This window comes from Crocuta crocuta, unplaced genomic scaffold (genome assembly GCF_008692635.1).
Source record: "Crocuta crocuta isolate KB4526 unplaced genomic scaffold, BGI_CrCroc_1.0 scaffold457, whole genome shotgun sequence".
Classification (NCBI taxonomy): Eukaryota; Metazoa; Chordata; class Mammalia; order Carnivora; family Hyaenidae; genus Crocuta; species Crocuta crocuta.
Genome location: NW_027531318.1, coordinates 4,230,599 through 4,247,066, shown reverse-complemented (window position 1 = coordinate 4,247,066; position 16,468 = coordinate 4,230,599). Strand labels below are relative to the sequence as shown.

The 16,468-nt window shown below is 34.4% G+C and overlaps 1 protein-coding gene across 1 annotated transcript in view; it reads right to left on the bottom strand.

Annotated features, from left to right (window-relative positions):
* Positions 1-144: 144 nt before the first annotated feature.
* KIF5B (kinesin family member 5B) overlaps positions 145-16,468 on the bottom strand; it is a 48,588-nt gene continuing 32,264 nt past the window's right edge. The window contains exons 16-26 of the mRNA XM_077771789.1: positions 12,473-12,661; positions 11,822-11,939; positions 10,461-10,522; positions 10,258-10,367; positions 9,126-9,227; positions 7,939-7,999; positions 7,756-7,827; positions 7,476-7,580; positions 6,088-6,304; positions 5,191-5,341; positions 145-2,796 (exon numbers count right to left, since the gene is read on the bottom strand). Of these exons, the coding sequence (XP_077627915.1) occupies positions 5,211-5,341; positions 6,088-6,304; positions 7,476-7,580; positions 7,756-7,827; positions 7,939-7,999; positions 9,126-9,227; positions 10,258-10,367; positions 10,461-10,522; positions 11,822-11,939; positions 12,473-12,661 (1,167 nt within the window). The 3' untranslated portion in view covers positions 145-2,796; positions 5,191-5,210. The remainder of the gene's footprint in view (positions 2,797-5,190; positions 5,342-6,087; positions 6,305-7,475; positions 7,581-7,755; positions 7,828-7,938; positions 8,000-9,125; positions 9,228-10,257; positions 10,368-10,460; positions 10,523-11,821; positions 11,940-12,472; positions 12,662-16,468) is intronic.

Genomic DNA, 16,468 nt, shown 5'->3' with positions numbered 1-16,468 from the left:
CAGCTAGGCTTGAATGATCATTGAGGACCACTGAGTAAGCACTGAAAAACAAACACTTCTTATACAGGTTAATAAAACAATCAGGCTCAGGTGAACAGAACCATGTAGGCAAGCTAAAGTAAAATAACATAGTGAGACTGATAATTCATTTTTGGCTCTTAAGTTTTCAGCCTAGATATTTAATACCCACTTCCAAAGAGTATGTAATACATTAGGAAACAAAATATACATGGCACATTGGTCACTATTCTGTCAAGACAAAAGGCCACTTAGTCATATAAAATCAACCTAATACTTCATCAAATAAGATTTAAGAAAGTTATTACATTTCAAAAAAATTTTCCTCTTTATTTAAACATAAAACACATTTACAGCATGCAGGTTAACTTAAAATTATATGGCGTCTTCCCAAACCAATGATCTTTGAGTGTATCTTCAAGCACTGAAAATAAACCCACATATTCCACAGGTATATTCAGACTCTTTTCTGTCACCTCATATCAAATTGAAAGTTACAAACAGTAGTTTGCTTAAGTTAGGCAAATAATTTAATTGATCACCATGAATAAATATTATTCTTTTATTTTACTGAGTTTCTCTTCTGAACCATTTATCAATACCATTCAGAGGAAAGTTGATATTGTCAAAAAAAAAAAAAAAAAAAAAACCGCAACAACAAAAACCAGACACCGCAAATTGAAATAAGCGTCAATGTTCTAGATGATCAGAAATTTTCATTTATAAGAGTAAATGCTGTTTAATGACCTACCATAGCAAATAGAGCAGTTCACTGAAAACTAACATGAATTTCTTTGTACACTTTGTGAAGTTTGAAATTATAAATAGAAAAGAACCATTTCAATATTAAAAAACCGTAACATTGTGTATTCTGAACCACATGCTAGTTACAATTGTTTGTTACACAGCACCAATACCCGTGATACATCCAACAAGAATGAAACTACCATGTTCAGATAAAAGAGAAAAAAAAATTCTGCTTCATTTAAGAGTACTGCCAAAGCAAGCTTTCTTTTGAAAACAAAATATAAATGTCTATGTGAATGCAGCCAAATATTTCTCCATTTAGAAAACTATCATCATAAATAGGCTATAGCATTTTTTTTTAAACTGTATTACTTCAATCTTGCTGCATACCAAGGTTTCATCTCAATTTCTGGAGTGTTTCTTTTGATCAATCCTAAAAGCAACACAATCATTTTAAAGGTTGCAGGCTACAACAGCAAGGATTTTTGACTGTTAAAAAAATAAATAAATAAATTTATCTTTTAAATCAAAACTATTATAAAAGTGGAAATTACAATAGTTAAATAGAAAAATAAGCCAATTATGATCTGAGTCTTCTGACTATGGCTCCAAATTTAATACAAATATCTGTGTATAAAACTTCTTCAAAAAGTTAATTCTGCCAGCCAGATCCTAACACAGAACTCTCCATCTTTCTTTACTGACTGAATAACCTTAAATCCTCATTCTCTGCAAATTTCTGATAATATAGCTGTAGTCACCCCACGCACAGATGAAGCAAATATTGAAACCTCTTTCCCTATTACTTTTACAGCTTCTGAAAATAAACTTGTAGTTTAATCAGCTGAGAAGTGGCAAAAACAGGTACACTTATTACTAATTACAAAATTAGAGGCTATAGCCAACACAATAATTTGAGGATTATTAGTGACTTACAATTTACTATTTCTAGACTAAACAAGAAATAAATTATAGTGTATGACTTAGTGTAAAAGATTAAAAACACCTAAGGATTTCAAACCAAAATGAATCAACGTATTTGTAAGTTCATCATATACTTGTCCTGTTCTTCCATAGTTTTTCTCAATTTCCACAGGCTATAAATTTAGATTAACCGATACAGCACTAACAATATTAAATGCTGTTTAATCGTGTAGTATCTTAACTCATTTCACTATATTAAGATGATAAACTAGTATCTGTCCAATTCTTATATTAATTAGTAGGCTCACCAGAATGAAGCAGGGTATTTTCATTCCATCACGCCATGTTGATTACAGAACTGGGAAGAGTCTCCAAACTCTTTCTTAAAGTGAGACTGCTTTTGATATTATAAAATATTTCTATCCAAGATAATTCAGCAACAGGCATTTCAAGAGAATTAAGTAGCACTGCTCAGTCTCAAATGCCTTGTTATGCAGTTTTAAGGTTTCAGTGCTCTAACAGTAGTTTTCAGAAGCAAACTTCAGAGATGATACAAATAATTTTAACTCTGAAATCATTTCAAGGGATTTTAAAGTACAGTACTGACCAGATATATTTTGTGGGCATGTAGTGTTTTAAGTGGTAAAATTTAAGACATTTAATCTAAGTGTTCCATTTTCCCTAAATAAGGAAGACATTTTAGTAAGAAAAGCAAACCAAAAAGCAGTAGCAGCTAGGTAACTTAAACAGATTAAAAAATAAACACAAACAAAAAAAAAAGTACAAAAAAGCACAATCCTATATGGTACAGTTAGCTTGGCACAGTGAAGACTAAATTTAAGACACAAAAGACAAACTGTGTAATAAATAGGACCACAGTTGTAAACTGTCATTTTTTCCCTCCTAAGACGCCAAAATTGCACTCTAGTTGTGTTGGGAAGCAGCAGAGTTTACAAGAAGAGTGGGTAGGAAACAGCTGTACAAGCCAGGTATAATTTATACATTAAAAAAAGTTATAATTCTACAATTCCCAGGGGGTAGAGGTTATAGTCACTGAAGACTCTGTTTGATATTATGTCCTCTTCATACTTCAATTATTTTTAATGCCTGAAAATAGATGAAAAAGAGAAAATATTTTTATTTATATAACACTTGTTTCCAAATAATCATGAAAAAGATGAAATAAATTCATAAAATACACCAATAGTTTAAAAACATTTTAGTTAACGGCTAGACCCCTTTTGCCCAAATTAAAATGACTGGCAATATTAAATGATTTTATTCCTTTTCCTTTTATTCAAGTTCTAAGCAGGGTAGTTTATGAGCAGTATAATGCTTAAAAGGTCAGCTCTTTATTCTCCCCAAGAGAGTTATGAGTGAGCAAATGAAGGAATTACATTTTTTAAAAAAGGAAACAAATGGTTAATAAAATGGGAGTCCGTAAATGACATTTTTAAGTCAAGGACCATGAATTAGCAATGTTTTATACATGGTAGCCGTAAAAGAAAAGCAAAAAGTAGGGGTTGAGGACAGGAATATGGATATACCAGAGACACATCTTGAAAGAGTGACTGTAAAATAAATAATTCCAACTGCTGTTACCTGGAAGCATCTCGTATTAAACTACCTCTTTACCTGTGGGATTAGGAAAACTCAACTTATGCTAACTAGAAGACCAGCCATGTAAAACTGGGTTCTAAAAGAATCAGTATTAATACATTGTTGTCTTTCCCAGAAATAAATCCAGTGTCTCGAAATGTTTAATTAAATAATTAAAAATTTCTCTACATATTATTTAATATTTCAACAATTTACCACTTATGAGACTTGTATATTCCTCAATCATGGTTTAAGACTGGTTGCTGCAAGACTTTAAATAACAACTGCTATCTTCTGGCTCAGCCATGAAACAAACCTGTAAATGATTATAGTTTTACAGTAACTTCAAGTCTTGCAAACCTCATCTGGATAGGTTAGCTATCTCCCTCATGTGCTAAACTGCTGTCATTACACTGGGATCAGCATTTTACTTTCAAGCTAAAACTTAAGTTACATTTAACTATAGGCATGGTCTATCCTGTCTACAAGTGATAGTGCAAAAGTTTACACATGAATTCTGATGTGAGGACAATACCCAAAAAGAGTAAACTTTTATCTGTATGTATACATATGCTTTGAAAATCCCTTTGCCCACCTACACTTCCAGAAAAGGCAACTTCCATCTACTGAACAACTGTTCTATATTAGGTAACAACATTTTAACTTATAGAATTCTCAAGGATGACTTTCATTCTTCTGGCAAAGGGACTCAACAATTACTCCAAATGGAGAAAAACACAGGGCACCTCTAATTGGCAGGAAAACTATCTACTGTTATATCTACTGATGTAACACAATATTAATATTAAACACATTACTACTTTATGTGGTAGTCTTATTAAGAATGCTTACTTATGTCCAATTTAATAAATGCTTTCATTACAAGGAACAGAGGAACAAGGCTACTTACTACACATAAAAACAAACACACCCAGAGGTGGCATATGCTCAAGAGAACTAGCCTAGTCTCTTCAGTAAGTCAATGTCATTAAAGGGGGGTGGGGGGGGTTTTTCTAGATTAAAAGAGACTTAGGAGGTCTAACCAAATGTAAACAGTGGTCATGGATTATACCCTGGTTTAGACAAACCAGCTATAAAGGACTTAGGAAAAAAATAACAATTAGAGAAATATGAATATGAATTGGTATCAGATAATGTTTAAAAAGTTAGGTGTGATATTGTGATTATAGAAAAAATGTTATGTTTACAAATTTATTAGTTTTAGATCATAAACAATTTATTTTCATACTTAAGAAATGTGAAAGGAGTCAAACAAGAAAATATAAAAAAGTTAAGTTGCTGAAGTTCCTAAAGGTAGAAAAATCAGGATTTAAACCTAGATGGAACTCCAATCCAATGTCTGTATTCTTCACTATGTCACTCTTTTAAATCCTATACTATGTGGACAAAAAATTTTATGAATTGTTGGGATATTTGAATCCTTCCAGACTGTTGCCTAATTCTCTACTCAAACCGAGAGCCATTCTTATTCAATGTCAAAGTAAAACTAAGCAAGATGCAAATTAGTGGACTTTAGTATTTGTCAGAAACTGTTAGTAAGTAATGTAATAATTTTAGTATTTTTAGTAAATATAGAAAAAGAATTAACATGCTTAATTACATGTCCAATAAAGGGAATAGTTATAAGCCATGGTATATCCATTAGACAAAATATAAGAGCTTTTAAAAATAATCTAGTATGTGAAGTTAAAAATGTTAGGAACACAAACTTGAAAACACAGTATGATCTGAACTGTGAAAAAAGACTAGAAGAAATCATGCCAAGTTACTTTTATAATCATGTACATAAAAAAATATGGGAATCTAAAGTAGTATTTAACAACCAATGGCTGCATATTTCCATATAGAGCTGTGACTAAAAGCCAGATATAAACTACAAACCTGTGGGTAATATGTAAAGATTACACTTGTTTGCCTCCTCCACCTCGAACTGCTACTGGCTGGCTGTTCTGAACAAATGCACCTCCTCCACGAATTGCACTTGGATGAGTTGGAGAAGCTGCTGGATGTTGCCCGGGACGAATAGGTTTAGCTAATGTGAAAAACAAAAACTGACTTTAGCATAAATCTTAACCCATGACTGTAGTGATATTTTAGGTTTCTTCTCTTTATTCACAACAATTCCCAAATGTGTTTTTTCTTTGCCTTTCTGTTACTCAGAGAATTCCTGTTTTCAGTTACAGCCTTTTCTCCAGGACCTATACAATCCTACTCTTTAAAAACCTAATCCCTGTATCAATGATTATTCTAAAACATGTAGTATTACTGCTGAAAGCTTATACTCCTCCAAGTCTCTCTTTGCTTTAAAAATGCACTCTATAGAGAGGCGCCTCTGTGGCTCAGTTGGTTAAGTGTCTTGACTTTGGCTCAGGTCACTATCTCATGGTTTATGAGCTCGAGCCTGGTGTCGGGCTCTGTGCTGACAGCTTAAAGCAGGAAGCCTGCTTCAGGTTGTCTCCCTCTCTCTCTCCTCCCCTGCTTGCACTCTGTGCCTTTCTCAAAAATAAACATTATGAAAAAAAAAAAAAAAGCTCTCTTTATAGTTTCACCTCCCCCTGACCATTCTTGCATGCTAGTCTAGTTCTTATTTATCTTCTTGTCCTGTGAATGTGTACTCCTCAGTTTCCTCTTCATTCCCAACAATGCCACTCTTAAGTAAGTTAGAAATAAAGACAAATATGATCCTGACAACACATAATCTGTCAATCAGATTGCTTTCAAGTAAATAAAAACATTCAAAGCAAGCAAGGTTTAAAGGTTTTAACGTGTTCTACTAACCAATTTGTGCAGAATGTCCTCTTCTGGCCATATTCTTTGACCTGACTGCTTCCTTTATACGATCTACTTCTTGCTGATATCGTTTGCGATCACGAGATGCATTTTCTTTGGCTTCTTTCAGTGCTGACTCCAAAGCTTTTACCCTCTCGGCTGTCGCTCTAAGTCGCTTTTCCAATTTAGGAAGTTCACAGCGAAGATCTGCATTATCACGTACCAACTAAAGGTACGTAAACAAATAAGGATTTTAGCTTTAACAAAATGACTTTCATAACTTTTCTTCAGAAAACTACATTTTATATTAATGTTTTCCATTTATCTAATTTAACTTAGGCAGCAACATGCAAAGAATATATACATGCATAGAGATCCATATATGTATCTCACAAAATATAATTTCATTTAATTCTGGGAGAGGTTGAGAGAAAGACTGTTCTTTCTCCCTACTGGGCAATGACAGGAAGTTGTAACATAGTGTTAGGTCTCTTCAGTAAGACACTAATCTGCTAAATACCATGTTAAGTGTTGAAATCAAGTGTTGAAAGCAAAAAGGTTAAAACTCCCTTAACTTTACTCTAGTGCAAACGCCAGGTTTACAGCAACGAAGATGTACAATTGAGTGCACTAAGAAACTTTAAAAAAAAACTGAACTGCCTCATTTTATTTATTTCACACTCTGGGGCATTAAACGTAAAAAGACAAAAGATTAAAACAATTGTATTTTAACTACAAAAACTTATCTACTGAAGATTTTTAAATTACCAAGGGGGTGCTTAGGTGGCTCAGTTAAGTGGCACTTGATTTTGGCTCAGGTCGTGATCTCAACTGTTTGTGCATTTGAGCCCTGCATCAGTCTCTGTACTGACAGTGAAAAGTCTGCTTTGGATTCCTTCTCTCTCTCTGCCCCTCTCCTGTTCATGTGCTCTCTAAGCAAGTAATAAAACACTAAAACAAAATTTAAGGGGCACCTGGGTGGCTCAGTTAAGCATCCAACTTTGGCTTAGGTCATGATCTCCTGATTCGTGGATTTGAGCCTGCTTCCGATTCTTTGTCTCCCTCTCTCTTTGCCCCTCTCCCCCATTCATGCTCTATCTCTCTCAAAAATAAACATTAAAAATTTATTAAAAAGTTTTAAATTACCATGAATAAGAGAAAAACTGACTTAAAATTCTAGTAAAGAAATAATAATAACCATTTTCAATGGCCTCTTGATAAAAGGGTTGCTAAAAAATATTAACTTCCCTAAAAGTTGCTAATGGTTTATTTATATAATTGCTTGATTAAAATAATGGAACAGCTCAGGGTATGAAAATTCCTTAGTGCTCTGAAATTTACAAACACGCAATTTTTTCCTTAATGTTGCAGCTACCATAAAATACACTCTCTATTACCTGTTTGTGCACTTTAGTGAGTTGTTCAAGATTGTTTTCAAGAAAGGAGATCTTTTGCTTTTGAGCAGCACTGCCTCCAGTGTCATCAGAATCAATCTCGGCACTCTAAGAAAAGAAGATCAATGAATACTACAAAAACATTAAAGATTAAAAAAAAAAATCTAACCTTAACTACACAGAAATGTTATGACAATATGAAATTATTTTCCTTATGAATATAAATACTTAGACATAGTAAGCACCACTTATTTAAATACCCACCTCAGCATTATTTTATTACCTTTTTAACTCTGGTGGCCAAGTCCTGAACAAAGAGCTTACGCAGGTTGTGTAAAGTCTGAAGTTCTTTTGCCTTGAATTAAGAACAGCAATGTTTTTGGAATTTGGTCTTTAAATTTAATCATAAGCAAGGGGAAACCCACTAAACATCCCACTATCTTATTTATTTTCAAGTTTTTCTTACCACTGTCTCTTCCAAACCTTTCAAGTCTTGTCTCGCTTGTTCTCGTCTATCTTGCATGACTCTAAACAGAATATACGTAATTTTCAACTTCAATTTCATAAAGTTGTAGTTTTATTTTCAGATAAATTTTATATGCTTTATAATTTACTTCTAAATCTATAGTTTATTAAGAAAAAAAAACCCTTCTTATAGAAATGGAAGGGATGAAATAAAATGCACCTGAATTCAAATAATAAGGAATGGGATTATATTTTCGAATATGCCACAGAGAACACACTGCTATTAATCCAAAATAATTCTTATTAAGTGGGAATTAGAGATTATAGATAACTGAAGACAAACATTTTATGTATTTTATATTAAAATTATTCTACACAAAACGATGGTGGAGATTTGCTAGGTTTTATAAAACCAACTCTGAGCTGGTCCTGATATGTAGTCATCCTAATAACAGCAGTTCCACTTAAAAATCGTCTTTCATAAATTCAAGATATCAAAAGTTATAATCATGCATTTGTACCTGCTCAGATTCTAGAAAAATAAGTACAGATTATATTCTTAGTATGTTAGGAAAAATGTAAATGGTGAAAACTTCCGTTCAAAAGCCAGGCTAAAACAATAATCGTCTTTTATACAAAATCAAATCTGACGAAAATTCAATTTTTGTGGTAGATCTGAAATCTCTGAAATGACTTAATGTCATGTAAGGTATATTTTTACAATGGATCTTCAACTAATATGGTAGCACAGAAATCTGAATCTTGACTATCAGTGAAAAATACAGTATCTTGCTTTTGCTAAAGTACAATAATACACAGTATATTATTGCAAGTTTTAAGGTATAAATTAAACCAACTCAGAGGTTTAAAAAAAAATATCCTTTAACCTATACAAACTGAAAAATGTATGCACTGGATACAGTCAAGAATCAAGTCTGCTCTATTTCAGTTTTTATAATTTTTAAGTTTTTAAATTTATTTTGAGAGAGCATGCACACGGGAGGGGCAAAGAGAGAGGATCCCAAGCAGGCTTCCTGCTCTCAGCACACAGCCTAATGTGGGGCTCAATTTTACAAATTGTGAGATCATGACCTGAGCTGAAATCAAGAGTAAGACACTTAACCAATGGAACCACCCAGACACCCCTCTAGTTTTTATTTTTAAACCTGAATTAAAACATTTACTCACGTAAGTTCATGCAGTTTTCTGCTCTTTTCCTGATCTGTAGCTTTCAATTTCTCATGCTCAACTCTCAGACGTTCCTGTTCTAACATCATTTTCTGGTTTTGGCTGACAAAAGGAAAAAAGATAACACAGTATCAATACCATTGTTTTCTGAATGGCACCATTAAAATGTTTTCATCAAATTCATTAATTCTGTAATCTCATGACTGAAATACTCTAGACTACCTATTATCCTGTCCCCAGAGTGGGGAGAAAAGAAAGGAAGAGCACCGGGCTACTACTTTCAGTCATGTAATATTTTTCGTATTTTGATTTGAAACCATGACTCTCTTTCTATAGTTATCATTTACCTGAACCCTTGTCCCTAAATCAGTTAGGTACTAACATTAAGACCCACATGTCAAAATTGGTCATTTGTTGTTACTCACCTCCGGTTCTTACTCAAATCATTACTGGTTGCAGACCTCTAATTTCTATAAAATCTAGGCTATATACACATATGGCTATGGAAATAGGGAAAATCTCTTCTAGAAAAACTAAGATGACAGCAACTATTAAAAAAAAGTCTTGAATTAAAATAAAAACTTTAAAAAAACTACTAAACCTCACAATTTCCAATAAAGATTTTCTCTGTTAAGAAATTTTTAAAAAGGAATTTTTTTTTTTAATTTTTAATGTTTTATTTATATGTAGGAGAGAGAGAGAAAGAGAGACAGCGTGAGCAGGGGAGGGTCAGAGAGAGAGGGAGTCACAGACGGAAACAGGCTCCAGGCTCTGAGCTGGCAGTCAGCACAGAGCCCGACGCGGGGCTCGAACCCACGAACCGCAAGATCATGACCTAAGCGAAAGTCAGACGCTTAACCGACTAAGCCACCCACGCGCCCCAAGGAAGTTAATTTTTAAAAAATTAATCTGGAACACAGAAGTTACACTCTTAAGCTAAAAAAAAATTCTTTATCTTCAAGTCAAAACGATATTATCAATGAAAAATGCAGGTTTCTAAAATGGATATACTGTCCATCAGTAATCTATTATTTCTGCTTGCTACACAGCAATCTTACGGAGTTAGCTTCTAATATCTTAGAGGGAAGCAAAGTATACTTACTCTTGAAGATGGGAAGCAAAGTATACTTACTCTTGAAGATCAGTAATAAGTTTTTCTTTTGCCTCAACTTCATCTCTCAAACTACTAATTTGTTTTTGATGTGTTTCTCTGTGGCTCTGGATCTGCTGTTCAACAGCTTGCTAAAATTATTGGGGGAAAAGGATGTTGAGGTCAGATTAACGTTAAGAATAATGGATTAAAGTCATTACAATCCAATGTTACATCAAACTTGCCTTAACTTCATTTGCAGTCTGAACTTTATTTAAGTGCTCTTTTTCCATTTCATGCACTTTCTCTGTTTGGGTAGAGAGAGAAAACAGGAGAAAAAATAAACCTGAAAGTTCTTCCTATAAACCAAGGAGCAAATAGTTTTGTTTTTTTTAATAGTTTATTGTCAAGTTGGTTTACATATAACACCCAGTGCTCATCCCCACAAGTGCCCTCCTCCATGCCCATCATCCCTTTTTCCCTCCTCCCCCACCCCCATCAGCCCTCAGTTTGTTCTTGGCATTCAAGAGTCTCTCACGGTTTGCCTCCCTCCCTCTCCCCCACTATTTTTCCCTTCTTCTTCTACATTAAGTTCCTCTGTTAAGTTTCTCCTAATCCTCCTATACGTGCAAACATATGGTATCTGTCCTTCTCTGCCTCACTTATTTCGCTCAGCATAACACCCTCAAGTTCCATCCATGTTGGTATACATAGCCAGATTTCATTCTTTCTCATTGCCATGTAGTATTCCATTGTATAGATAAACCACATCTTCTTGATCCATCTAAGTGTCAGTTGATGGACACTTAGGCTCTTCCCATGTTTTGGCTATTGTTGACAGTGCTGCTCTGAACATTGGGGTACATGTGTCCCTATGCATCAGCACTCCTGTATCCCTTGGGTAAATTCCTAGAAGAGCTATTGCTGGGTCATAGGGGAGTTCTATTGTTAATTTTTTGAGGAACCTCCACATTGTCTTCCAGAGGGGCTCCACCAGTTTACATTCCCATCAACAGTGTAGGAGGGCGCCCATTTCTCCACATCCTTGCCGGCATCTAGAGTCCTCTGATTAAGGAGCAAATAGGTTTAATGAGGGATCTGCAGCTTAATAGTACTTGACTTTAAATTATCCAAATGCATATAGTGAATCTTGCCCTTGTAGCTCAGAACATTTTGACTCTTAGTTCTATCCTTTGTGTTGATATTATGGTTATGGTTTCTTTTATTTTCTTGGCCTAATCCAAGAACAGATGGGTTAGGGCATGGTTGGGAATGAGAGAGCTTTCCACTACATCCCCTATGTTAAGATATACACACATACACACACATACATACACAACCTCATACACACACACACACACACACACAACCACACACACACACACAACCTCATAACTTTGTGGGAAATTCCTAGATTGGCCCTTTTCATATCCAAACACAATTTTGAAAAAAATATGTGTCAAAGCCACATTAAAATGTATTACTTGTTTCCTATTGCAAGTTATTCATATTCCTACTATTTTCTATCAGTTTGAATATAAGTTTACTACAATTATACTAAGGGAATAATATAGACAAGAACTCATAAAACACAGAAAGCTAATACCTTGTGCACGAAGTTGGACTAGTTCCTCACCGAGGGAATCAACAGATTCCTCTAGCTGTCTTTTCTTTTGCTCCACATTTTGAAGATATTCAGTCAATGATTTGATTTTGGCTTCATGCTTTTGGGAAAAATATACTGGTATGAATGAAGTGCAAAAAAAAATCTTACACATTTTGTAGATAAGGATAACTGAAAGCAAGCTTATTAGAGATATTTATATCTCTAAATATATATTGCAATGATAAAAAATTTAATCACTGAAATGGTCACCTGTATAACTTCTAACACTTGCACATTAAGGCACTCAAAGCTGACATATGAGATAATATTCTTACTATTATCTCCATCCAACATTACTCTCTCCCTTTTGATATAACTTCTATCTTGGTGAAGGACCTCATCTATTCAGTTCCCAAAGCTAGAAAACTGGTCCTGCAGTTTTGTCTACCCTAAAATTCTTCAGCAGTCAAATCAGTTACATCTTTCTAATAAATGTCTCTACATGTTAGTAAATAACCCAGTTAAATTCACTCATGCTGTTAATACTGCAGTGAACCTAGGAAAAACTACTTGTATTACTCTTTTCATTGTTAACCAAAATTACCTACAGAAGGTCATTTTCCTTAAATTTTGTTCTATAATAATACATACTTGAGAGATACGAAGTTGGCACGCTGCTAACTCCTTTTCATTTTCTTCCATTTTTTTGTTGCTCTCAGTTTGTGTGCTTTCTAACTGTTTGCAGCGTTTTACCATTGTTTTTACTTCTGATTTCATTTTGCTAATGTAAAGCCTTGCAACAGTGAACTCTTCATCTATCATGCCAGTTCCCTCGGGTTGCTGTCAGAAAAAAAATTAAAAACAAAAATGTGCAGTTTGTGCTTACAAAATTAAGACTCCAAAATCTTTTAATAAATAAATATTATCCAATATTCATAGAAGTACAGTTTTTCTTTCATTTAATATTATTTTTAATAAAGAGCTTAATTTTTCCCTTCCAATATAATTTTTTAATTTTTGTAATGTTTATTTGTTTTTGAGAGAGAGAGAGAGAGAGAGAGAGAGAACGAGCCTCAGAGGAAGAGGCAGAGAGAGAGGGAGACACAAAATCTGAAAACAGGCTCCAGGCTCTGAGCTGTCAGCACAGAGCACAATGCAGGGCTTAAACCCACAAACTGGGAGAACATGACCTGAGCCAAAGTCAGACACTTAACCGACTGGGCCACCCAGGTGGCCTTATTTTATTTAAAAAAATTTTTTTAATGTTTATTCATTTTTGAGATAGAGAGAGAGGAAGAGAGAGACAGAGTGTGAGCAGGAGAGGGACAAAGAAAGAGGAAGACACAGAATCCAAAGCAGCTCCAGGCTCTGAGCTGTCAGCACAGAGACTGATGCAGGGCTGGAGCCCAAGACTGTGAGATCATAACCTGAGCCAAAGTCAGACACAACCAGCTGAGCTTCCCAGGCGCCCCTTGCCTTATTTTCTAAAACTTAATGTTAACACATGCTTACAAGAGAAAAATAAATGCAACCTAAAAACAAAACTGATGACACTTGCTTCTTTCAATTTTTGGATTTCCTCCTCTTCATTCCTAATCATATGTAAGCCCAACTTAAAACTTTACAAATACTGATGTTCAGGTGACAGGGGAAGGATGACTTTCAAGCTCACGAAAGAACAACTGTGGTAACTGTACATTCCTTAAGTTTCATTACAAAATTCCAGTACAATATTCAGTGTAAAAATTAAGTGGAGCTTGAAAAGGAAGAAATTAAGACTCTCTTTATTCGCAGATGATATGATTGTCAAAAAAAAAACCCCTCAAAATAAACTATCATAGTAACATTTTAGAATATATGATTAACATACCAAAGTCACTTTCCTATATACCAGCAATGAACAAGGGAACTTGAATTACTTAGGCATACATGTGATAAAATAATACAACATCAACAGGACAAAAGAAATCAGTGAAGAGCTAAATAAATGGGAGATAGTCTATATTCATGGGCAGAAAGACTGAAAATGTCCATTCTTCCCAACCTGATCTATAGATTTAATATCATCTTTATCAAAATTCTTCCAAGTTACTTTATGGCTATCAACTCTAAAGTTTAAATGGGAAGGCAAAAGACCTTGACTTGCCAACATAACACTAAAGAACAAGTCAGAGAACTGACACCCAACTTTAAGACTTACTATAAAGCTACAGTAATCAAGATGGTGTGGTATTGACAAAAGGACAGGTAACTGAAACAGAAGAGAGCCCAGGAATAGACACTCACAAATACAGTCAACAGATCTCTAACAAAGGGGCCAAGGCAATTTAATGGAGGTTTTTTTTTTTTTTTTTGAGATCAAGAGTGAGAAAGCAAAAGAATAAATGCGCACACACACGATGGGGGAGGGGGGGTGAGGAGGGAGAGGGAAAGAGAATCTTAAGCAGGCTCTACACTCAGTGCAGAGCCTGCAAGTCCAGACCATGAGATCATGACCTGAGCCCAAGTTAAGAGTCAGATGCTTAACTGACTGAGTCACTCAGGTAACCTGGAGATAGATTTTCAAGACGTGGTCCTAGAAAAACTACCCATTGAAGTTGGACAGACCTTGTATCTTCCAGAAAAATTAATTCCAAATGGATCATAGACCTAAATGTAAATATAAAACCAAAAAACCTCCAGAACATAGAAGAAAATCTAGGTGACCCTGGGTTTGGAGAGGAGTTTTTAGATACAATACCAAAAAACACAATCCTAAAAGAAAAGACTTGCAAGTTGAACTTCGTTAAAGTTAAAAACTTATGCTCTGCAAAAGTCACTGTTAAATAGAATGAAAAAATAAAGCCATATTTGGAGAAATAACTTGCAAAACACATATCTGATAAAGGACTGTTAGACAAAATATACAAAGAACTCAAGGTAAGAAAACAAACCAAATGCAAATTAAAACAAGGTAACACTATAGAGCTCAAACCAAAAAACTGATGACACCAGTATTTGTGAGGGTGTGAAGTAACAAGAGCTCTCACTCATTGCTGGTTAGAATACAAAATGCTATAGCTACCTTAAGGGTCTAACAAAGCTAACACTATCTTAACTTATGATCTAGCAATCATGCTCCTAGGTATTTTTACCCAACTGAATCGAAAAATTATGTCCACAGAAAAACTTGCACATGAGTCTCTAGCAGCTTTATGTATAACTGCCGAAGACTAGAAGTTAACCAAGATGGCTGTCCTCAATAGATGAATGGATAAACTAGTACATCTATACAGTGGAAGATTTGATATATAAGAAATGAGCTATCATGACACAAAATGACATGGAAGAATCTTAAATGCACATGGCTAAGAAAAAGCCAGTTTGAAAAGGACATCTACTGTCTAATACCAACTACATGATATTTTGGAAAAGGCAAAAAAGCACACACATAGTGAAAAGATCACTAACTGCTAGGGGTTCAGGGCCAAGGCATGAATAGGGTAAAAAGCACAAGGGATTTGTTAGGTAATCTACATTATTATACTGTAGCGGTGGATCTGTATTATGTATTGTCAAAATCCATAAAATTGTACAACGCAAAAAGTAAACTATAACATAAAAAACACAAGCAGTACTTTCTGATGATGTCAAGAGGAAAAGAATTACGTACAAGTGACAAAAATATTGAGAATCCATACACTTAAAGAAAAAAAAAGAACCGATTTGCAAGGCTGACTTATTTTTAAAATGCCATAGTGGTATGGTGATAAAAGCAGTCTAGGAGTAAGGGAACCAGTGTTCTATCACTGGCTCTTGCCACTGAACATAAGCCAAAATTTCTACTCTTATTTTCCCGATCTTTACCATCTTTTCATTTAAGATTAGTTGAACACAAAATGGAGTGATTTTTCTAAAAAGAAGCTGCCAATCTACAAAGCAAATTTTGGACACCATTCTAGTTTTAGTGATATGAAGTAAATTTACTCTTCCATCCCAAAAGATTTCCACACAGCTCTCACATTATTTCACCCTAAAAAGGGCAGGCAGAATGAAAACAGAAGTGAGTTGAAGAGAACAAGTCAAGTCATCCAATATTTAACAATAACATTTTCCCTTTGTTTCTATGGTGTGAGCCAACGTTAAACAATGATGAGGAGAATGAATCCTTGCCTCCATCAACAAACAGCAAATCTGAGTAACAACTGAGATGGAATGTGTGCTACACATTGTAAACTTACTCATTCAAGTTCTTGTTAAACTAGGCTTCTTATTCTTTATAGGCTGTCACTATCCATCCTAGTTTGTTCTCTGTTACAAGATTAAGCTTTAATCAAGAAGATAAAGTCCAAACTAATACCTACTGCAACATACAAATCTTTCATATTATGTGCATGTGCTTGCAGTTAAGAGTCTTAGTTTGCTTTTATGGTCTAAGTTTTAAAACTGGGTCACTAAACTTTTTTCTTTTTTTTTTTTTACCACATGCCTAGTGCTAACATAACCAATGTTAGCACCCTAAAAAAAGATGATCAGAAAAAAGGCATAAGTAAAATAGATGTGGCATAATTCTGATAATAATTCTGAGGTTTACAGTACTCTTCTCGCTACTGTTAAGATGTTTGATATTTTTTATAATAAAATTTAAAAAAATTAATAAGCATGTTC